At 32.0% G+C, this 25069-nt stretch overlaps 1 protein-coding gene across 1 annotated transcript; it reads left to right on the top strand.

Annotated features, from left to right (window-relative positions):
- Positions 1–122: 122 nt before the first annotated feature.
- LOC149374674 (uncharacterized) lies at positions 123–24450 on the top strand. The gene is made up of 12 exons (XM_089592414.1): positions 123–366; positions 5145–5278; positions 7372–7861; positions 12980–13063; positions 13380–13591; positions 15863–16088; positions 16568–16711; positions 21947–22144; positions 22654–23045; positions 23302–23660; positions 23780–23901; positions 24167–24450. Exons 1-12 carry the CDS (start codon positions 123–125, stop codon positions 24448–24450), a joined length of 2889 nt encoding a protein of 962 aa, XP_089448540.1.
- Positions 24451–25069: the final 619 nt, after the last annotated feature.

Here is a 25069-nt window from a genome sequence, read left to right as displayed (position 1 = left end):
AAAAATTAACTATTTTCAGTTTAATTCTACGTAAATTGTTACTCATATAAAATTAATGCATGTAGAGTTCCGATTTATGCAAATAAAGAAAGAAACTCGACATATATTTTTGTCTATAAAGCATGTCCAGTGAAACTGACACTGAAGCAATGGGGAAAGGCCAAGTAACACATGCAAGAGTAAAGTTCAGAGGAGACTATGAGAATACAATAAAATTTATCAAGATCAAAGAAATTCTTGAGTTTAAAGACCAAATTCCCACATCCGTGTTGGACTTCGACAAAAAACGTCTATATTCAATGATATGGTCAGATGACAAAAATCCAGAGGGAATCAAAATTCCAGTTCAGATAAGCGAATTAGCTTGTGAGTATTTTAAAATTTTTTACCGTACGTAGCTTTATAATATAGTGCAGACAATATAGAATCCCACTATTATTTCTTCCTCGTTAACATTTTTACGACAAAGGCAACGTAAAAAGCTGTAAACTGTCACTGTTATTTTAACTTTTTATACTTTACATATTTAACTCCTTTGCATACGGGTAATTTACGTTAATCATAGCGTTGTATCTTTAATTTTTATATCAGTCACCTTACGCTGTATTTTAAAATTATACACGCAATTACATTTTCAACGCAGAATAAGAACCAGATCTTGAAAAATAATTAATACCAATATTAGACTACCTTTACAAAATTTACAATGACATTATAAAACCTGACTTGTATAATGTAGTCAAACACTCGTACCTATGAATATTCTAAGAATCACCTATAATTAAAGGTGATATAATTATTATACTTGATTACAGCTATTATATTTTAACCCGCTAATTTTTACTGGAAGTACCAAGAGAAGACTCATTGCAATGGAACAAAATGAGACTCCCTTTGTTTAATCAGTACAAAATTATTTGCCCCACCTATATAACCAAAGAAAAATTTATCTATCGTTCTATCACTGTTGATGTGCATAGTAGTTTTACTTTTTTTTCCTCAGTTAATGAATAAATTTGTTGTGAATGGAACCATGTACAAAAAGTAAAATGATGAAAATTTTAAAGAAAAATGAGTTTGAGAAACAAACGAACTTGATTTAGAGATTTACATAAGAGATTTACTGTAATGCACGTCACCGTTGGATGGCTGACTTCCATCTGAACTAAGAAAAAAATCTCAGAGGTATCCATGTGTTTAAAGTTTCAAACGTTGAAGCCCAACGAATATCCGAAAAAAAAAATTTTTGTTTCCGCTGTCAATAATACAATAAACCAACGACAAAAGGCGCACTATACCGTAAAAAAATTAACTTATCAACAACTAACCAGTTTAACCACGATAAATAACAATCAGAGTAACATACGAATAAAACAGACTTTGAGCACTAAACCTTTCAGTAAAACATGGTTAAAAAACAGCAACAATAGATTTTTCGTCACATCTACGGTTGTAAAAATCCAATCAGTAATTTGTAACACTAGAAAACATAAGCTCAAAGAGTAAAAGTCTCCTGAAAAAAAATAAAAAGTCAAAAAAAAAACTTTTTTCAGATATCTACATCCATTAGGGCTGCATTCAATGTAAAACAAATTAATATGATTAGAAGGCACTAAAACTAACTCCCCTGATTTTTTTCAGAATTAGGAAACCTAACCTTACCCTGAAAAATGTCAAAAAATTCGACAAATTAACCTATTTTCTGCCATTTTGATCACTTATAAACCACAATTGGGTCGTACACCGTTCCAATAACTTTTTTAAGTCTCTTTGTATCACACTTAATACATGCAGTTATTTTTAGCACTCGGAAACATAACTTCAATTAGTAATGAGCTCTCAGTGTTGTAAAAAATTCAAAAATTAGAAGTTTTAGTGCTACTTTTATTTATTAGGGGCTGCAATTAATGTAAAACGTGTTGATATGATGAAAAGGCACCAAAACGAATTCCTCCAAATTTTTTTATAATTAGGAAACTTAACCTTACCCTGCAAAATGTTGAAAAGTTCAACAAATTAGCCTATTTTCTGCCTTTTTGTACAGTTATAAGCCATAAGGGGGTCGTACACCGTTCCAATAATTTTTTTTTTCTCTTTGTATCACACTAGGTGCATGCAGTCCTTGTAAGCGCTCGGAAACATAACCCCAATAAATTATGAGTTCTCAATTAAAAAAAAAAAATCAGTGTTAATGCCATTTACATCTATTAGGGGCTGCAATAAATGTAAAACGTGTTGATATCATCAAAAATTCCCCTGATTTTTTTCAGAAATAGAAAATTATTATTGGAACGGTGTACGACCCCCTAATGGTTCATAACCGTTCAAAATGGCAGAAAATAGTCTAATTTGTTGAACTTTTCGATCTTTTTGCAGGGTAATGTTAAGTTTCCTAATTCTGAAAAAAATCAGGGGAATTCGTTTTAGTGCCTTCTTATTACATTAATTTGTTTTACATTAATTGCAGCTCCTAATAGGTGTAGATATCCGAAAAAAGTGGTTTTTTTTTCGACTTCTTATTCTGTTTTAGGAGAATTTTACTCTTTGAGGTTATGTTTTCTAGTTTTACAAATTACTGATTAGATTTTTAGAACCGTAGATGTGATGAAAAATCTATTTTTGCTATTTTTTACCATGTATTACTGAAAGGTTTAGTGCTTGAAGTCTGTTTCATACGTATGTTACTCTGATTGTTATTTCTTGTGGTTAAACTGGTTAGATGTTGATAAGTTAGTTTTTTTATGGTAAAGTACGTCTTTTGTCATTGGTTTATTGAATTATTGACAGCAAAAACAAAAGACTTTTTTTTCGGATATTCGTTGGGCTCCAACGTTCGAAACTTCAAACACATAGCTATCTCGCGAAAAAAAAGTGGAACGGAGTCTTAACCCCATGCCCTACACATGTAACACTTAATCAAACTGGAGTTTGTCGATATAAAAAAAAATACTTGGATTATTTTCCATTTTTAATTATCTTTTTAAATTTGAAGTAAAAACTTAACCAGAAACCAGAAAGAGTTACATGTCTATGGAATGTGGATGGATGTGCAAACATTATTTGTTATTGTTAAAAACATGTTGGCGTCACTCAATGTGATATCAATAACTTGTAAAAAACCTCTTTTTACTTAAAAAAATAATCGTTTAAGAATTAAGATACTGTACAATGATACTGTACAAAAATATATGATGATTCATTACTTAATATTAAAATCTTTTCATTCGCATTTATTTAATTATTGAACTTCTTTATAATCGAATTTAATATAAATCAATTTAATATAAAGACGGTCTGTCGAGCTCTGACGATCCACGGATTCAAAAATTTTTTTTTTATTTGTAATTTTTAAAAGTTTTGTATTTTTGGAATTTGAACTAAAATTTTAAAATGTACGATGTAAGGAGGCTAAAACCCAAATATTAAAAACAACATGTCATATGATAGCAGTAACAGCACGTGACAATAGCTATACAGTCAGCGCGTAACGTAACCATAGTTACATGTCTATGTTACTTCCTGTGCAGAGAAGAGCAAATGCTTCGTCTGTTAAATGTTTACATAGGCATATCTTTTTTTTTATAACGCTATTTCATGTAAATCAATAAAAAAGTGTCTATAAAATTTCCTCACTAAATTAATCCCAATCAATGCAAACGAATGAAAGGCAAGGTAAGTATGAAAAAAAAGATTAGTATCAGTCAATACTTTAAAAAAAAAATTGCTGATAGGTAAAAATATTTATTAAGTATTATTGATACATTTGAAGTTTGATTCTTACCAAAGATGTTATGTTATTTATACAACACAATTCTCATATAAAAATGAAATCGTAGTTGTAAAATTTGGTAAAAAATTGTTTTTTTAATCTCATGTACACTATTCAATAAAATCAAAATTTTAAGGTCGAAAAATACATTTGTTCATTATATTATCAGTTTTTTTTAAACGACTTCAGTGTGGCGCGCGTTTGCAGACGACGCTCTAACCTTCATTTTTCCTTTTATGTAAACTTCAAGGGAAATATCTAAATAACATCCACAGCAATGTATATCTTTCTTGCGTTTAATTGACACAATCGTTATTTCAACTATAAATCACTTAATTTTGATGATGCGTAAGGTGATTTGAGTAAGTTATAATACAACTTCCGGTGGCAAAGCGACCAGTCCCCATAAGAGTCTTTGCATAAGACGCTCACTTAAAACGTATTTTTCTCAAAATTTTTTGCAGTAACCCATGCCAAAATTTTCTACGGTAACGGAATGAATACTAATCAATCATAGATTTCCATTTCAGCCATTTCTAAGGTACTTCGATGTACGTGTGGAGCCTCCTTAAAATTAATTATTTAGTGAATTCTGTAAATCAGCTGGAGTTTCTACCTTATCAACAGCTTTACCATAGTATATTTCTAATAATTATTAATCGCATAGGTAATTGTATGCAAAATAATAGAAAAAGACACAAAACTGGTACTTCAAAGAATGATTTAACTCCTAATTTATTGTAACCCATTGAGAATTGAAGCTGAAAAGTTGCAACGCGTGATTCTGAAAGTTGCATCGTAGGCTATAAGAACCTTAGTAGTCTTTTACAATTACGCGATGCAACTTTTGAGCTTCAATTCTTAATGGATTATAATAAATAAGGAGTTAAACCATTCTTTGAAGTACTAGCTTTGTGTCTCTTCACATAATTTTGCATAAAATTAGCTACATAATGAATAATTTTTTAAAATATACTATGGTAAAGCTGTTGATAAGGTAGGAGCTCCGGCTAATTTACTGAATGCCCTCAAACATTGTGGCTAATTTTCAGTTGGACCTTTCCTCGGTACTGAATTTTTCTGTGTACTTCCAATCACACATAAAAACCGTATTATGCAATATGACAGCGTACACGCATTTGCTGTAAAACATAGAAAAATCGAGATAAAAAAAAATGGATATCAAGCGTTTACTGTTAAAAGGGTTCGTCAAAATTGTTGATTTGTAAAACATAAGCACTATAGGTTAGGTGTTGTATGCATATAATATACAAATGCCTTGTTATGGACAAATAACAAAGAAATACTTATCTTTAACGTAGTTTTCTTATACCATGTAGGAAAGTGTAGTAATATTGTTTAATTTTTCTATTAGGTGGACAATTGGATGTAGAAAGGGTAAAAAGAAAACGCCCTCATTTTTCAGCGTTATCCAAAACTATTTTAGACGATTACAACGATGGACAAGAAGAAAATTGTGAAGAATCTAACGCTAAGAAATTCGGAATAGTGAGTATAACTATGCAATCTCAAGTAAAGGAAAAGTATTAGTATAAATTGTGGCAGTAAAAGTTAACTGTTTATGTGAAATTCCCTTGTTAAAGCCTTTAATAACCACTTGATAGACTTACCAATTATTTGTTCTGATATTTTTCCGCTACGTCATGTTTATCAAACAAAATAAACAGTATGGAATATACTCTGGTAAGAATAATTTTCTCCCGTTTGATTTGCTTCTTATTTTGCAGTATCTTTTTTATCTCAATACTTTCTGGTAACATGCATTTGCTGTTTCATATTTTACACTTATTTGGCTATTTACCCCTTTACTTTTAATTACTTCTTAACCACAGATCATTTTCTTTTTTTCTAGACTCGATTCTTTCAATTTTTTTTGCTTGTAGGCTGTCATTATTTTTTCCTTCTTAGGATAACCTTTAATACATCATTTCTAAATTTATTTTCAGGGAATTATCGCATCCTTATAAAAGGTGGCATTTGACGGTTTCGTGTTCTTATTTATGTTCTATTTATTATTGCTGGCACTATCTATCACGATTAAAGCCCCTATAAAGTGATTTAACGTAGTTACATATCTGGCTATAGTCAAAGCAATGCGCTCTATAGCTGTGTATATACTCTACCTTTCTCACACTTGTGTGATTTTCTGTTGAGGGCATTCAGTATATCGATAAGAGTTTCTACTACACCAACTTCTCTATTGTGAGAATTTATGGTTAATAACTAATTATATTGCAGTTTAAATCCAAAATAAGGAGAAAAGCCCCCAAGCTGGCACTTTTAGAAGTAAATGGAGCCCAAATTAAAATCTCCCCTTTGCAAACTGTGAGAGAAAAGCTACATTTTCTGATCATAAAAGAGTGTGTCAGAATGCATAATCTAAAATTTAACTGTTTTCATTAAGAAATGCATTAAATTATCTGAAATCAAAACTGGGTCTCTAAAATAAAAAAGTAATCGCGGATCTTCTTGTAGTTTTGCAATTATTGAGTTTCAAAAATTGATATTTATCGTAAATAGTATTACATAACCTTTAAATCTGCAAATGTTGAGTAAGGTCAAAGTTTGAACTATATATTTTGAAAAACTCTGAGAGGACTGGTGTTTGTCTTTTTTTAGAGGTTCTGTCAAACTTTCAGATAATTCAATGCATTACGTTTTGAAATAAGTTGCATTTCAGATTATGTACACTGACACACTCTTGCATGATCAGGAAATTTAACTTTTCTCTCTCAATTTGCAACGGATTTCACTAAATTTGGGCTTGATTGATTCCTCAAAGTGCCAGCATGGGGGTTCATCTCCTTATTTTTTATTTGAAACGCTAGATAATTAGTTAATAATCATAATTTGTAACAAGGGAGAAGTTGGTAAAGCAGAAACTCTGGCCGATATACTGAATACCCTTAAGCGATTTTGGACATGTGCTTCTTGATTCATTAAAGTCGTAGGCATTCTTGTTAACTTTTATAAAATGGTGGGAGATCACTGAATATTTTTTTTAATATACCAAAAAAATAGAAAAGCAAATGTTATAATAAGCAGTATCAAACGTTTGTAAGTTCTTTGTTAGGGGGCACTATTTTGAAATTACACTTGAAGTCAATAGAAGCTCGATAAATTATAGATAAAAAATCTATACTAGTTATATAGCCTCTAAATTTGTATATTTAGCCTCCCAAGTTTCCTAGCTTTTCCAAAATTTGACGAAGTCTCTATTTAACAATTATGTAGCTGTATACCAATTTGTATATCAACCTCATCATTACTTACTAATGATGTGTAACGATCTTACGCTAACTTTAACGTGTGTTCGAATAAGTTGGATTGCTAAAGTACCTTTTTATTTAAATACTTGATATTATGTTGTATATCATCTTGAATACCTAGTTGTATTATGCGACGCTCCATTCAAAATAATTTTATTGTTAGATAAGATTGTATATTTTGTCAGTTACCCGTTAAAAAAAAAGGAATATAAAATTTAATTAATATAAGCATTGCATCATGAACTGTTAATGGGTGGACAAAATGTTTGTTGAACTCTAAAATAGCAAGTGCAGAATTTTTAAATGTTATAGCTGGATAAGAAAGCAGCAGAAGATACCCAGTGGAACAAAGATATTGATAACAAATTAGAATCTTTACAACAGACAAAAAGTAGTGCATCAGTTGCAATGAAAATTCCCCAAATACGGCTTGAGGACACTTTAAAATGGAAGGAACAATTTGAAAGTAAATTAAAGTCACTTGAACAAGATCTTCAGAAGAAGGAAAACAAGATTACCGAACAACAGTCCCAGGTTGTACAGCTACAAAAAGATAACCTTGTGCTTCAAACAAAATTGCTTTTATTAGAGGAAATGAATACAAAACTTTTGAATGCGATTGGAACTAAAGATAGTGCATCTCAAGCACCTTCGTGTAGAAAAGAACTGTTCGCTACAAGTAGTAAAAATTCTTCTCCCGCTTACGATGATCTCTTACAAGGCAATGATTTAATAGATTTTCCTGGGGACAATGTTATATGCGGATCTATTTTACCTAACTATGATGGTTCTTCAAAAAATGGTAAGCCAACTCTACGTACATTTCCATAATGTTTTCTCTTGAATTGATAAAAAAATGTTGTGAAATCAAAAAGATTAAACTCCCTTGTCTTCAAAAGCCACGCGTAATGGTCCAAGTTGAGTGCACATAAAGTCCGGCAATTAGGTCCCTAAAATTTCTCTTAATTTCTAATCATTATTTTACACCAATATCCTCGTAATTTACATAAATCTAAATTTATACACCAACTTGACGTGGTTGCTATACTGTAAAAGGTCGCACATACTATTTTTTTAGAATTTATTTCATACTCCGTCCCTTTCGGGTTTGGAGGGCTTCCGTTACATTTCTTACAACTTTGCATATTCTATATTATTAATATTATTAAAAGTTCATCTTTTCTAGGTTATCTTTCCATAAACAAAATAAATTTAATTGTAATCAAATTATAATTTACAGAAAATCAACTGAAATTAAATTAAACAACTAAAATTAATAGCTTGTAAACGAAACTAAAAATTAATTTTTATATATATGTATATATAGATAAGAACTAGACTTTTTACAAACTTTTTTCTTTTCTCTTCGTTTCTTCCTTTTTCTTCTTATTGTTTCAACAATTTTCTGGCATCTTCTGTTAGTTTATTTTATAATTTGTCTCAATACTCTTGGCTTAGAACTTCTTCTATCTTTTCTCCACTCCTTGTTTTTCCACACATCTTTAGTATGTATTTTATCCTCTTTTTCCTCCTGACACAGTCTACACATCTGTTCTTTATCTTCTTTTCAGTATTCTTTCCCTTTACACTCATTTCTGCATCTTACTCTTACTATCAGCCTCCTATATTTACTTGTCACATCCTTTTTTAGGTACTCTAGTTCTTTCTCTGTTTTGACGTATCTGTATAATTTGTTGTATCTTAAATTTTACATCTTCTCCATTTTTTTCCCTTCTGTTCTGTACTGGCCATTATTTTTTGTTTTATTTTCTCCTTAAATTCTATTTCTTTTATGTATCTTGTTACTTTTACATTCTCCTCTTTTAAAATTTTTAGTCTCTTTTCTGATCCTCTTCTTATATTATATTATATTATATTAACTCCTACTTTGTCCTTGTCTTGTTCTCTTATACCTTCTTTCACTTATTTTATATTTGAGTCTCTGATTTTTTCCTTAAATTTAAGCGCTCTTAATGCTATTATTTTTAGCTTCTTCATTTTACACTCTTCTTCTACTATGTTGTTTGGGGTGTAACTATCCAATCCCAGTACCACTTCAGGTATCTTCTTTGCACACTTTCTAGCGTTTTATCTTCTTCCCACCCCTATATCTCTGCTCTAAATAGTGCTACACTTTCCACAAGTGCTGTAAAAAGTTTCTTCCTCCTGTTGTAACTGTTCTTGAATATTCTCTCACCTATACTCTATACACTTTTCTAGCACATAGCACATATTGCTTTTCTCATTCTCTCATCCATGTGTCCTCCACAAGTGCCATTCTTCTGTAGAATTTATACAAGATATTTTATTTTGTCTACTTCTAAATCTTTTTCTCCCCATTTCCTTACTCTGTTCTTCTTTCTTTTTTCAAACATTAGGATTTTTGTTTTTGTATCACTTAAGATAATTTTTTTTTTTTTTTTCAGTATACTTTTTAATCTTTTTAACATTTTCTTTAATTCCTCTTCCTTGTCAGCTATTAGCACAATGTCATCTGCATACAAGAGGCACCACACTTTTTCAGTTCCCCTACTACATCCACCTACTTGCCCTTTTTTTAGTACTTAATCCAGGACTGCCAAGTGTACGTTGAACAAAGTTGGGCTCAAGAGACATCCCTGTCTTCTTCCTTTTTTAGTCAAAAATTTCTCTGATATTACTTCTTCTACTATAACTACATTCCTTGTTTCTTTATAAATATTCATAATTCTATTTCCTTATCTTTTACTCACCTTCATCTCTACTAGTCTTTCCCCTAGTACATCCCTATCCGCCCGAGCAACCTTTTTCCTTACTCATTTATTGTTTCATTCTTGGATTTCCTTATTTCTACTTTTTTACTTTCCCAGTCTGTTTCGTTAATTCATTCTTCTTTTCTTTCGGTTCTCGCGTTCCAATCTCCTACTAAAAATACACTTCCAGTTTCTTACCCTCCTATATTTTTTTCTATAATTTTCATCGTTTTTGTAACCTTTTGACTATATACTTCGATAATTTTCCACTCTTGTTCTCCATATTTAATCTTGCATTTTATATTTTCATTTCATACTTCGAATTTCTAGCTCTCCATTTTTTTGTTAAGTCATGTAATTATTCCTCCTTTTGCTCTTCCTTTCTCATGTTCTCTTACTGCTGATACGAAATTCCATTTGAACTTTCTCGACATCTTACCTACTAGATCCGTCCATTTATCCTTTTCTAACCACATTTCCACCAACATTATCATATCGAAGTCATTTGAATATTTCCACACTTCACTATTCTTATTTAATACATCTACTATATTCCAAACGCAGACACTTATATTACGTCTACTCCTTTCCTCCACCTGTTTCTCTTCTTGCACCCATTATTTTTGTGACTTTTTCGTATTCTTTTCTTTAATCTTCCTTCTATCTTACGAAAATTTGCCACTCCACTCGTTGTACCTAAGCCATTGCTCATAAATCATTATTTTCATGCAACCCACTTTTGTGGTTTTTCCATTGTTTCTCTCCTTTTTGGATTCATCCACTATCAATTTTTAAATTTCCATTTCTTTTCCAGTTAGATTATTTTTAATATACGAGTCTCCGTATATCCCTTTTTCCAGTTTCTTCTTGTTCTCTATAACGCTATCCTTCACTTCCTTGTTTCTTACTTCTACTATCACTGATTTCCTCGCTCTTCTTCCTTTATTAATAACTATTTGACTAGCCTTCCCTGCTTTAACCTAGACATTTTTTTTTCTGTGCATATATTCTTCCACTTTTTTTTCTAAATTGACTTTTTCAATAGATACCTCTTTAAATACTATATTATCTTTTTTTCTCTTTCACCTTTTTCTTTTTCTCATTCTAGTTCACTAACTCTCTCTTGTAGAGATTTCTTGTGTTCCAGCCATTCCTGTTTTTTTTTATCCCATTTCAATCTGTCTTTTCTCAATTCTTTCTCTCTTTTTTTCTAATCTGACTTACAATTCGAATATGCTTTCTAATCGCTTCAACATTCTGCTCATCCTATCATCATTTTCTCAACCCTTGCCGTTTTTTTGAAAATTCAGGGTAGTCTGAGCGTGATTCCTCATGTTTACACTTATTCCTGCCTTTGTTAGTATTTCCTGCCCTGTCGGTAATATATATGTATATATCTTTGTTAATGACACTACTGTTGGTATATCAGCGTTCTGTTTACTGACCCCAGTTAATTCAGGTATCTTTCTTACCAACTGTCTACAACAACGGGACCTACTTTATCAGCTACTCATATATCTGAAGTCATCCCATTTGTTACACGTTCCCCTCCACTATCTGTTCCTTACACTACTTCTTAAATTATTCACTATTTTTCACGTAAATGTCTTCCTTATCTACTGCGCAACTTCTTTATCGACCTAACTTCGAGACGTGACCTCTCTTCTTGTTTCTCTCCTTTCTAACCTTACTTTTTTACTTTTTCACCTGTCCACTGTTTTCGCTGTTTTTTCATCTTTACAGCAACTTTTTCAGTTTTTTATTTCTTTAACTTTTTGCTTCTTAGTGATTTTCAGTTTTCCAAAGGCAAATACTTTTCTGTACTGTGCTGCACCCATTTTCACAACACTTCTGTTCTAACTTTCGATTACTAATCTCACTACATCCATTTACTTTACTTTAACTTCTCTTTAATTTTCCACTTACACGACTCTTGCTGACTTTCTACAACCGAGGTCGCACGTACAATATTATAGTAAAATTTTTTGTCCAAGAAAAATTCAAAATGTTGAACGTAAATTATTATTGTACAAACGTTAGCCCATCTAATCTTTATTATAAAATAATAAGTTTTCTACATGTTTCTTTGATGGTAGTATAAAAAACTCATTGTCCACAACGTCTATGCCTTGACTAAATCAATGTATTTGTAGCAGACGGCAATTAAAAGTTTTTGCAAGTCGACTAATGTTGACAGTATTTTATATACATAATGCTCGAAACAAATCATTTTTTAATATTTAAATTGTAATCTATTTTTACTATACTCTTAAAATTCTTTTGTGCTCATATTTACTTTTCTCAGCACTCAAATAAGTCAATTTTTTATAGTCTAGAATGCTCCTAGAAACATCCTTAATCTGATACATTTCCAGCAACCTGATAAGCCTTGGTTCAAGTATTTTGTCCAGTTCTTTTTTGATTGCAGTTACATTATACAGTTAGATCTGTAGTAATTTTCTTGAAAAATAAATTTTCAATAATATATACAATAGTTGTTACTAATGAAAAGGTTTGTAAAGTTAAGAAAAAATTATATAACGAAATGAATTATTTAATAATGAATATAATTAAAAATCAAATCAATGTAATTAACAGCCAGTATCTGATCTTTTCAATTAAAAGTTGATGAAAATTTAATGAATTTATAGATAAAAACTGCTGCAAAAAAAATTGTTTTAAAACAAAAATTTCTATTAAACATTAGTTAATCAAATAAATAGTTTATCAAATTTTATTATTTACAATCAAACCTTATCAATTAGTATTCAAATCTCGAAGAAAGTGAATTTTTTAAGGAGAATAAGTAAAAAAAGAAGAAAATAATTTAAACCATAAATTTTAAAATTTAGTTTCTTCACGTATGTAGGGTGATATGGTATGGTTTGTATGGGACTGGCACAGCGTGGTGAGACAAAGCGTGGTGAGAAGAGTTGTAGAGGGTACTGGCACAGCGTAGTAAGACGGGATGAGATAGGTCGCGGAAGGGGGGGTAAAATGGAAAAATCAGTTCCGTCACATAACTTATCAAAGTCAGAATTCTAAAATCGTTGATTTTCTCCAGCACATAACGTGCCAATAGAAGTATAACTTAAAAAAATTAGCAGATTTTGTAAAAAATAACACTTTCAATAATGTACCTTTAATAATGTTATAAATTCTTATTTTCAATGACGTATACGACGCAGACGATAAGATTGTAGAGCCAGCATCTTCGCATAATACAAAAAAGAGGGCAACATCGCCGTCATCTATAAATAGTATTTCGCAAGGTACAAAAAGGTTTTAAGTGTATGGTATCATGGCTATTGTATTATCAGACATTCGCTATGGTTTTAATGGATAGTTATCAATAGAATATTAGTAATTTTATTATTACTGGTACTAATTAAAAATTACAAGAATGTTAAAGATACTTCAGTATCAATAGTTATCCATTATTATGTTTTCTATCTTGAAGCGCGTAGTGCCATAGGCAATGTCTGATCATACCACTGTGGTACTTCTTAAAATATAAATTTACGTCTACTGTTATGAATAATTGTTATATGTTCTATATAAATGTTTCCAAAAAAATATGTTCTGAAGATTCAAGTCAATCTAGTAATCAGAGAAACGTGAAGGCCAAGTTATCAACAAAAAAATCCAAGACAAGCAAAAAAAAAAAGAGTTCTAAAAAAGCAAGGAAAGTGTCCGATAGCGAGGATGATTACGAAAGTGATAACTATAAGGAATATAAAATTCGATCACCAAAAAAGAAATGGGAGCAAACTCCGCGTAGCCCTGTGAATGGTCCAAAGGTACGTTGTATTAATTTATCAATACGTAATGTAATTGTGACATTGAATAATTATTATAGAGGTGTACTAACTAACAATGAATATAACATGTATGATCAGCTACAACAAAAAGTGACATATATAACCTTGGCAAGTCACTTTTTTGTTTAACTTCAAATTTAGTAATTAAAAAAATTAAATTTTGAAAAGTACAAACTAATTTAATATAGCTTGTAGATACGACATCTAACACCACACAATTCAATAACTATTTTATGCAGGTGACAGGAAGAGAGAAATTATTTTTCTCGATTCCGTATAGAAATATGTGAGAGGAAGAATGATAGCCCTTACAAAAAAATCCATAAGGTTTTTTTTTTCAAAATAAATGATTAAAAATCTGTATGGATTTGCATATACAAATATTTGTATTTTCATAGACCTAGCTCATTTAAACCCAATCCATGTAGATTTTTTTTGTGAGGGCGATGAAACGTTGAGATGTGAAATAAAGTAGGAAAATGTGGTACAGAAATGTTACCTTCATAGACATCAAATGTAAGCCGGTTTTCTCGTTCACTCTGGTCAATTAGGCTAACTGCTCCCCTTCTGTAACAGACCGATTTCCTTATTTTGTTCTCCTTTTTACTGTAACTGGCATTTTTTTAAAAAATAAAAATGAAGCTTAAATAATATTAAGAATTATTTTCTTTTTAAAAGTAGCCCTGCACTATGCATACATATAGATTTCAACTAGACGGTACGTTATGTATTAGGCTGAGTCATGCAGTCACATATATTTATAATTTTCTGAAACGTTACTTAGTCCTTGGGTTATACGTTTCCGAAACGTATAACATTCTGTATGTTAAATTGCAGCTTCTTATGCAATGTTGGCGGTTAAAGAAACGCCTCCCCTGAAATAGTAAGAGACCTTTATTTAAATATTTGAGTTTCCAAGCCTTAAGTACGACGTGCCGTCTAAATTAACTTGGTATAACGTAGATAGTACTCTTTAATACACCAAACGACAAAATTGCTTTTATAAAATAACAAAGAAAACGAAGTCAATATAAAACAAGTAGTGGCTGTTGTACCTTTCAAACTGCAGATAAATTTAATTCAAAAAACGTATATCGTTCATTTAATTAACGCAGTTTTTCTCCAATTTTATGTGGATTATCTAAGAAATAAGTCTTTTTTTGTAATTACGTTCTCTATCAAGCTAATGTTGTCCTAATCAAATTTATGGCCTTGTGTGAGTTGATATGAGAAAACCACAGATCTAGATTTCATGTTTCGACGTTCAGTGATACGAACTTCTGAGGCTCATTTAGTTCCACCTGTCTAAGATGTTAGGCAGTTTTGACATTGGAATTTGTATACAGCGTTAGTCACTTTGCCTTTTATTATTTTGTCCTTGCCCAAATCAATGACGCATCTTAACTTTTTCTTTAAAACTTGGTAAGTGCTAACGTCATCAAGTTGAAAAAAGGTTCTTATTCATAAATAGTTATTTGTAATATAAGGTATTGGGATGCAAATGATGCCGACACTGTTAATAGCTCATCTCAATTTACATAAAGTGGTGGTTTTTCGACACGAGGCTAGCCTACGCTTTGTCTACTCCCACCCCAACCGTTGTTCGGATCCCAATACCAATTGTAGAAGTAAAATAGATGCTGAACATTTAACTGTAATTAACATTAGTACTATGAATTTCATTATTGTTGTTATACGCTTAGTTTTTTAATCGAATCGTAATGTGTTAATTGATGAAAATAATTATGTCACGGTTATTTGGTAGTAACTTTCTTACTTTGTTTTGCACTGTTATTAGGGGTGCTTTGTAATAAAATTGCTTTGTCAATGAGATTACAAAAAAAATTTTTTTTTTAATACTTGGATTATCTGAAAAACTATCGTTATTACATGTACTAAGCTATTTGCGTATAAGTTTAAAGGTAATATAAAACATCTTGTCATTTCTAGTTGTATGTATTTTAAATAGTCATCTCTAAAATTGTGTGTACAGTTTGTTGAGCCTGATAGGGCTAGCATAAAGAGCCAGAAAAACATCGCTATACTATAATCTGCAGAGAAAAAGTAAGCACATTGATGTGTTTATTTTCTTACCTTAGCTCCCAACGGGTCACCAACTCCGTTTACTTATTAATATTGAAATGAATATAATAGTGAAATATTAAATTAATTTACTATTGTTTTAAATGTTTGACATACCAGTGCTTTGTATAACTAAATGACAATTTAATTTATATGTATTGATTGCAGCTAAAATGGTTTCACTTATACTACGATGTGAATATAACCCATGAAGCCTACAAAGATGTGCGAGACGTAACAAAACCAGCACTTTTTTTAAAAAAGACTGCTAGATCAATTTGGGGAAGTCACGATCTTATGAACAGAGCTGTCAATTTAAAGAAAGCCAAGCAACGCTTGAGTGACAGATCACCTCGTAAGCCGTTGACTCCACGAAAAAAGGCTGCTTTAAAAAGTACGTACCATTTACTCAAACAAAATAGTCTTAGATAAGCATAGTGTGGATGTGAAATTACTGTTTATACAATACAATAGGTCTCTCTTATACTAAGAGGTGAAACGTGTTAATTTAAAGATTATTTTTCGGTATCAAGTATTGACTTAAACATTTTATAGTTTATTAACCTGGTTCTGGCATCTAATCCCCTATATTTGTGTGAAGCTTTTTTTTGCAAAACATTTTTCTGTATCTTGTAAAATAGCGAACCACGATGAGTGTAACTACATGTTTACTATATTATTGGAAAACAATTTTTTTGAAGCAATATTGTTTTGCAATAACATTCCTCTTAGTATTGAAAATTTTACTTTAAACATGAAAGCAAGTTAAAGGCGTGTCAGAAAATTCGGGAGAAAGTATCATTGAACTGTAATTTCAAAATAATATGACAAAAGTATACCATTCATTTATAATGATAATTCACCATTTTCTAGAATTCTTTTTCTCATTTTTGGATGACAAAGTTAAGGAGTCACGCAAAAGGCAGGAATTTAAAAAAAATTGGAAAAGAATTCTTGGGGACTACATAAACTCCCTCATTAAAAAAGAATTAGAAGCCAAAAAGATTCAGGAACGAGGTATAATTTGAAAGTATGGTTAATTTGACATATATAGTTAATAATTATAATTTTTTAGATGACTTCAGTGAGGATAAAGAAAATGTTACGGACCAAAGTGATTCTAGTTCCACATCAAGTAGCTCTGAGGACTGAGATGCTTTTTTTTACGAAAAACTCGCAGGACACCCATGAAAAAATAATTCATGAGAACTTATATAAGATCTTAGGTAAGATCTTAGGTCAATTCTTATATACGAACTTATATAAGATCTTCTTTAAGAACTTACAATTAATTATCGACCAAGAATTGAAATAAGAACTTACATAAGATCTTATGTCAGTCCTAATGGAAAAAAAAAACTTAATAAAAGTTTTAAAAAAAAAATCTAAAAATAATATTTTAACACGGTATAACCGCCTTCTACGGTATTACCATCCGTATGATAACCCCAAAAATGGTGTTTTGAATTATTTTTAATGCATTTTTGAAAAACTTGTAGATTATATTTATTTATTTATTCTTCTAAAAATTTATAGAAAGTTCTTCAAAACCCCATTATTGATTTTATCGTACGGATGGTAACACCGTAGAAGGCGGTAAGACCGTGTAAGAATCTCACTTTCAGACTTTTTTTTTATTTTTATTAATTTTTTTTCCGTAAGAACTGACATAAGATCTTATGTAAGATTTTATGTCAGTTCTTGGTCGATAATCAATTGTAAGTTCTTAAAGAAAAGCTCATATAAGTTTGTATATAAGAATTGACATAAGATCTTACCTAAGATCTTATATAAGTTCTTATAAATTATTTTTTCATGGGCATTCGTTAGTTGATAAGTTTACTCTCTCACTTAAGTATTTATTATTATTTATTAGTGTTTATTATTACTGTTAAAATAATAATTATCATGATCTCCAAGGTATAGTTGTTGTAAAATGTAATTGATAAGACATAATTATGTTTTATGTAATAAATAATACTTTTTATATTTTTTGCCATCCAGAATTTTTTACTGTATACTATTCTTTCTATCCTTTATTATACATACGTATTAAAGTATAAATCATACGTTAATAGTATGTCTCAATAGTCATGAAGACTCTTATGCCTTAGCATCTATTATAAAATTGCGAGTACAGGATCCATAAAATCAAGTTGTATAAGTAAAGAGACCCTCCAGTGGATCATACAATGACGGATATTAAAAAAGTTGAAGAGTTTGTACTCAAACATTTCGTAAACAATCGCTTGATATTTTTATTACGTAGATTAAAAAAACTTATCCTCGCGCAATAATCGGAGTCTTTCATAAGAAAGCATACGTAGCTTTCTAGTACGTTAGTAAGTTATTAAGTCAATTAATGTACAGAAAAAATACAAAGGTCATTATCTAGACTAATAGTATTCCTTAATGCCTCTTGAGTAGAATCTTAACTTAAAGATTCTATAGAAAAAAACCACGTGGTTTTACCACGTAGAAAAACCATGTGGTAAACCACGTAGTTTTGTATCATAAACCACGTGGTTTTGTCTAAAAATACCACATGGTTTTTAAAAACCACATAGTTGTAAAACCACGTGGTTTTTAGAACCCTGTGTTAATTTGAAACAAAACCACGTGATTTATAATACGAAGCCACATGGCGTACAACATGGTTTTTCTACGTGGTGAAACCAAGTGATTTTTTTCAATAGAAATTTCAATGTTCGAACAGAAATCGCTGAGAAAATTGTTTGTGAAAGTATTTATTACGATAGTATATAACAAGACAAAAAAAAATTTATCAATAGAACTAGGAAGAAGAAGGTAATATTTGTGAAAACTATTAAGCTTCTTGGTAAAAAAACCACGTGGTATTACAAAACCACCTGATTTAAAAACCATGTGGCATTTTGAGACAAAAACTACGTGGTAAACCACGTGGTAAAACTATGTGGTTTACCACGTGGTAAAACCACGTGGTTATTTTCAATAGAGTTGATGCTCAAGGATGTGAGAAACACAAAGCACGGCTGGTTATACGGGGCTTTAAAGATAAAAATGAGTATGATCTTATGGAGACTTACGCCCCGGTGTCAAGACTGACTTTAATAAGGACTGCTTTGGCTGTAATCAATAAATTAAATTTAGATACATGTCAGCTTGACGTTAAAACGGCATTTTTTAATGGTACCCTTGACGACGAGATATATATATGGAGTTACCAGAAGGTTTGGTCTGTTCCGATCTGGAAAAACAAAGCAAGGTATGCAAGCTTCAGAGAGCCCTCTACGGCCTTAAAGTCAGTCCGAAAAAACGGCATGAAAGATTCTCTGAGGCAGCAACGAAAATAGGTCTAAGATCTCACATCTTGGAACCTTGCCTATTTACTTGGCACGAGGCAGATAAAATCCTGATATTGGTTCTCTATGTTGATGACATGCTTATAGCAAGTAATGATACTGGCAAATTGAAGTCTGTGAAGGAAAAACTGCAAAGTGAGTTTGGAATGACTGACCTAGGAGAAGTTAAATCGTTTCTAGGCATTGAAGTCAGAAGAGACAGAGAAAACCAAGTTCTAACTTTAACTCAGACCTATTACATAAATAAGATACTTAAAAAGTTTGGTTTTGATGATTCTAAGCCAGTGAAAACTCCTATGGTCACAGGTCACGTGTTAAATCAACAATGAAAACAAAGAGAGCAATCAGAAAGGCAGATTGACTTGAATGAGTCCAGATCGACTGAAAGTGTTCCCCACCGGGAGGCTGTTGGGAGCTTATTATATGCTGCTAATACTGTACGTCCGGATATAAGTTATGCAGTGAATGTGCTGAGCAGGCATCAAATAAGTTCGACTAACGAAGACTGGAATATGGTTAAAAGAGTGTTTCGGTATCTGGCAGGGACCAAATCTTATGGTCTAAGATATTGTGGAAGGCAGCAAGGGCTGGAAGCATTCTCCGACACCAGTTTTGGCGACTGTAAAGGGTCTCTAACCACAAGTGGTTACGTAATTAAAATCTTCGGAGACTCAGTGGCATGGAGAACTCACAAACAAACGTATGTGTCTTTGTCAACATGTCAGGCAGAGTATGTGTCACTGAGTGAAGCATGTAGAGAACTGATGGCAGTTGATAATTCGATTAAAATCATACTGAATAATACTTTGTGTCCAGCAGATCTATGGTGCGACAATAAGGCAGCTGAGCAAAATGCTAAAATTATAGGTAGTTGTAAATTAAGACATATGACAGAAATTCATGAGCATTATGTTAAAGAATATGTAAATTATGGTACAGTAAACGTCAGATGGCTGAACACTAAAGAACAGATGGCCGATATATTCACAAAACCTCTACCGATCGAGCTCCATGAAAAATTTGCTAGCAGAATCGCGAACAGCTTTTGCGATTCTGACTGGTAACTGATAAGTTGTCTCTGTTTCAGATAGGCGATAAAGGAGCCGTGGACCGACTCATGGACTACTTGGGTGCATTCCCAGAGCCGTGGAGCCGAGTCAAGAACACACATTTATTTATCTATTTATCTATTTTAAATTATAATTTTTGTCTAATATACTTAGCTATCTTAAGTCGGGAGGAAGTGTTGGCATATACGATTTTTCAATAGGCAGTATATATAGTGTGTAAGACAGCGCCACAGGCAAGGTGATACTTGCGGGCCCTGTAGTCAGTACAGTGTAAGCCACCGTGCCTTCTACACCTCTCGTCGGTTCTAGATTTATTGTCTTTGTTTGATAAGTCGGTTGTAAGTCTGTAAAGTCTGTATATTGTATCAGTTGTGTTCTACGTCGGTCGGCAGTCTTATTAAATAAACTTTTGGTCGAACTTGAAAATACTCGTTTTATTATTTCGCGCACCCCCTTTGCTCACACCTCTTCAGTGTAAAAGTTATCTTAGTACTTAAGTTTATGTTTGTCGCTGCGCATTCTTCTTGTATCAGGTGCTCCTGGATGTTCAATGAGTCTTTCATAGTTTTGTCACTTGTTTGAAAAAATGCACAAAAGGGGGAGGTAGTTGTATAATTGTGTGTGATGTGCCGTGTGCCCTGTGTGGGGAGGGGGGTGGGGGCCGATAGCGAACCCCCACCTATCATTAGAGCTACCGATAGTGACTTGACAAAGTGGGTTCAGCCTGTTGCTCCGGGACTGCGAATGAAGGAGCATCGAAGAGAGCTTATACGCTATCTCGACACCGTTCATATAGACTGGGCACCGACGGCTGAGTTCTGCCACGTCGTCCGGTGTATCGTCTGGAGCACCACATTGTCTCGAGATACCCTTTTTCATCGGACTGAGCACCGACGGCTGAGTCCTGCTCTGTCGTCAGGTGTATCATTCTGAGGAATAGAGGATCCAGACTGCAGCAGCGAGCGAACTACTCGGCCACTTCGCAGCCACGAGCTTCACCTTCCGACCTACAACGCTACAAACTCATCTACCCTGAGCGCAGCAAGCCACGCACACCCGCACCCCAGCTGTAAATAATTCATAAGAACTTACATAAGTTCTTATAACAGTTCTTATTTAAGTTCTTACATAAGTTCTTACGTAAGATCTTACATAAGATCTTATACCAGATCTCATGTAAGATCTTTAACACGAACTTATATTTGGTTATCAACAAAGAACTTACATAAGATCTTGCGTAAGATCTTATGCAAGATCTTATGTAAGATCTTACGTAAGAACTTATGTAAGATCTTATGTAAGTTCTTATGAATTATTTACAGCTGGGACAACACAAGCTAAGTAGCAATAATCTTTCGGTTTGAGTAAATGTTGCCATAACTCGTCACTGCCATTGTGTATCGCTTTGATACGAGAATGCCGCGTGCGGCCCGATCTGATTGTTTATATTTTCAAGTTCCGTGACAGAATTATTATTGCGTCAAAATAGCGTAGCGATTTAATTTTTTAATTGGATGTAAGTTAAATGTGTACAATATATCGCTGATTTAACTATTTATTGTTTTGAGTATTATTTCCATGCACGGTCGGCCTTTCATAGTCACCTACGTCTGATCCCGCTTGAAACTCACTCTGAGTATCGCACCCTTAACATAAACAAATATTATTTACAATATAGACATTTTAGGTACGAGCAGACAGCGTGTCAGCGTATATCACTCCCGCACTGAAAAAAAGTAACCTCCAATCTGCATAATCCCATCAACTACTTATATAGTGTTTATAAACATGTCTGGAAGATCGCGTTTCCTTACTTATATGTCACCAAATTAATTTAGGAGCACTTACTTCTGGTACTGGATGCACTGGGCTGAACAAAATTTTAAACTCCTTGAATATTCCTGAAATGTCAATGAGTTTGTTCGAAAGGTATGAGAGAGAAGTAGGACCAGCAATTGAGAAGGCTGCCAAAGATAGTTGTAGAAAAGCAGCTAGCGAAGAAAGACAATTAGTAATACAGAACCTGGAACAGCTTTGCGATAATTTGTAAGGAAAAACAATTGAATTTGATTAATTTGTCATTCAATCACTTTTCCATTTTGGATCAAATTGAATATTGAATTTTTAATTCAAAATATTTTTAATACTATTGGTTTTACTGATGAAATTATTTTTATAAGAAATAAACTGTATATGATTTTTTAGTTGTCTACTACTGAAATTGAAAGTTTTTACATTTAATTTTCAATCAATTTAGAGGAAATGATTTTCATTTTATTTTTATTATATTGTAAGACAGTTATATTTAAAAATCAAAATATTAAATTTTTTTTTTATTCAATAAAGTTATGATCATATATCTAGAAAATTTTTGTAAATTCTTTCCTTACAATTTTTGATATTAATTTACACCTGTTTCAGTTTAGTGATTTTACTAACTTCCTTCCTTCCTTCCCTCTTTTTTTTATTATTATTTTTTTTTTTAACAAACTGGGCACCTGAGATGTAGTTAATGATCTTTATCCAGAAATGGAATTTCTGGAAGCTTCCAACGATTCCGCTGCTTTTGACAATACATGCGATGAAATAATTAATATTATCGTGTCCTATGATATGGGATGGAGCAAGCAAGGGAACGGGAGGAGCTGTGACAGCCTTAATGGCTATGCAGCTATAATAGGTTTCGCCAGCAAGAAGGTATTAAATTTTACGACAAGAAACCGCCAATGTTCCTTTTGTGACAAAAATCACCCTGATACGGATCATGATTGTCGGAAAAATTTTGAAGGAAGTGCTAAAGCCATGGAGGCGGATGCAGGCGTGGAACTAGTGACAAAAAACACAATTTTACAAGAAGCCAAGTTAAATGTTGGCATTGTTATTGGGGATGAAGACAGCAGTACGATTGCCGCAATCAATAAATCAAACAGTTCGTTCGTTCATAAACTTGCAGATAAAAATCATCTCATAAAAAATTTTTCAAATGATATGTATAAATTAGCAGATACCTGCAAGGAACTAAAAAAAATCCGGTGTAATAAATCACTTTAAAAAATGCTTTGCATATGCGATTGCGCAGAATAAGGGAAACACCTCGAATTTAGCCATTGGAATTATGCGTATACCAGATCATATGTACAACTGCCATGAAAATTGTGGGGGCTGGTGAACACGTAATGAGGGCTCCAAACAGTCGGTTACCTTATCTGACGCATCTGCTTACGAAAGCATAAAACAGATATTCTTAAAATACGCAAATAATGCCGAAAAATTCAGCATTGCAGCCTCTAGTCAGGCAAATGAAAGTTTGAATGGCATGATTACTTCAGAGACTCCCAAGAACAAATGCTACAGTAAGAGCGAATCTTGCGATTTTAGAGTGGCTGCAGCCGTTTTGTCTAAGAATGAGGGTAACTTAGGTTTATTGACAGTTAAAAGCAATCTGGGATTACATTTCACGAAACGTTCACAAGACTTTCTTAAGAAATCTGACTTATCAAGAAAAATCAAATCTGCTTCTAAAGTAACAAAAAAAGCTATAAGTTACGAAGAGTACAGCTCACAAAAATAAGAGAACAAATGAGAAAAAAAAAGAAAAGATCAGAAGGAGTAACATACTCGAGGAATTGCGGAATAAACAATGCAATCAACTGTAATATGTTTATTAATAGCAAAAGTAGTGAATCTGTTAATGGTGATAATTTTAGCATAAGTCAGTGTTCCATTGTTTACTTTGATCTCGAAACTTCAGGTTTTGAAACAGATTGTGATATCTTACAAATAGCAGCGGTCTGTGCATGATAATAAAGAGTTTAATGTTTACATACTTCCGACCCAGGCAATTTTGCCACATGCGTCGAAAGTACATAATTTATTCAATGTGAATGGCGATCTATATTTAAAAAACAGCAAAGTAGATGGAACTAACTTAAATGATGCGTTAATAAATTTTTCTGATTTTTTGCATTTGTTGGCATCACCGTGTTTATTAGTTGCTCACAATGCGTATTTCGATAAGTCTAGATTAATGAAAGCAATTCTGAATAATAATTTAATAGACAAATTCGATCCAATTCTTGCCTTTGCTGACTCATTGACATTTAAAAAGAAAGAGATACCTGATCGCAAGGGTCTAGGGGCTTACAAATTATGTAATTCAGCCAAGGACATTTTGAATATCACAGAAAATTATTCATTTTATGACGCCTTAAGTGACGTAAGAATTTTAAGTCAAATAGTTCAATCTTGTAACAATACTCAAAGGTTATTTCATATTAGACAAAGCTGTATTGAGCAAATAGTGAATTCTAATAATGCAATAGAAACGGTTTACTTCACTTAAAAGAATTAAAAAATGTCGTTTCGAGACCAATTCTCTTGAAATCATCAATTTTTCATATTACTTTTCAAAATATGAAAGAAATATTTTAGAAGTCCGGCAAAGAAGGTATATCAGAATTATTATCAAAAAAGAATAGTAGTGGTAAATGCTCGGTAACTAATAATAAAAAAGTTTGAAAGAAAATAACGGATTTGTTACACTTATGTAAATAATCTTTTTGTATTATTCACATACTATTCACATATAATTATATTATGTATTAGTTAACAATCTGTGACAAATTGTATGTGCCTTAACAAAAAAAAAATTTCTTCCATAATATGCTGTTATCACTTATTTTCAATAACCTTTCCTTAATTTTTTATTGGTACATATTTAAGACATTGATGTACATTTATTTGACGTTACGGTGTTACTGTAAAGAAAAATTTATCAATTTAAATATTAATTACGTAAGACTACAGTTTATGGCAATTATCAATTATTAAATATTATTATTCAAATAATTATGTATTAATTCTTCATTTAACGTCCTAAAACATTTTTTCATAATTATAAAGTTAACAATCTGTTACAGACGATTTTAATTCAACATATTTATTATTATTTTCACACGTGT

This window comes from Copidosoma floridanum, unplaced genomic scaffold, assembly GCF_036245765.1.
Source record: "Copidosoma floridanum isolate Cflo_tuat_1 unplaced genomic scaffold, Cflo_Japanese_pri ptg000016l, whole genome shotgun sequence".
In the NCBI taxonomy this organism is placed as follows: domain Eukaryota; kingdom Metazoa; phylum Arthropoda; class Insecta; order Hymenoptera; family Encyrtidae; genus Copidosoma; species Copidosoma floridanum.
This window is presented reverse-complemented; position numbering and strand designations above follow the sequence as displayed.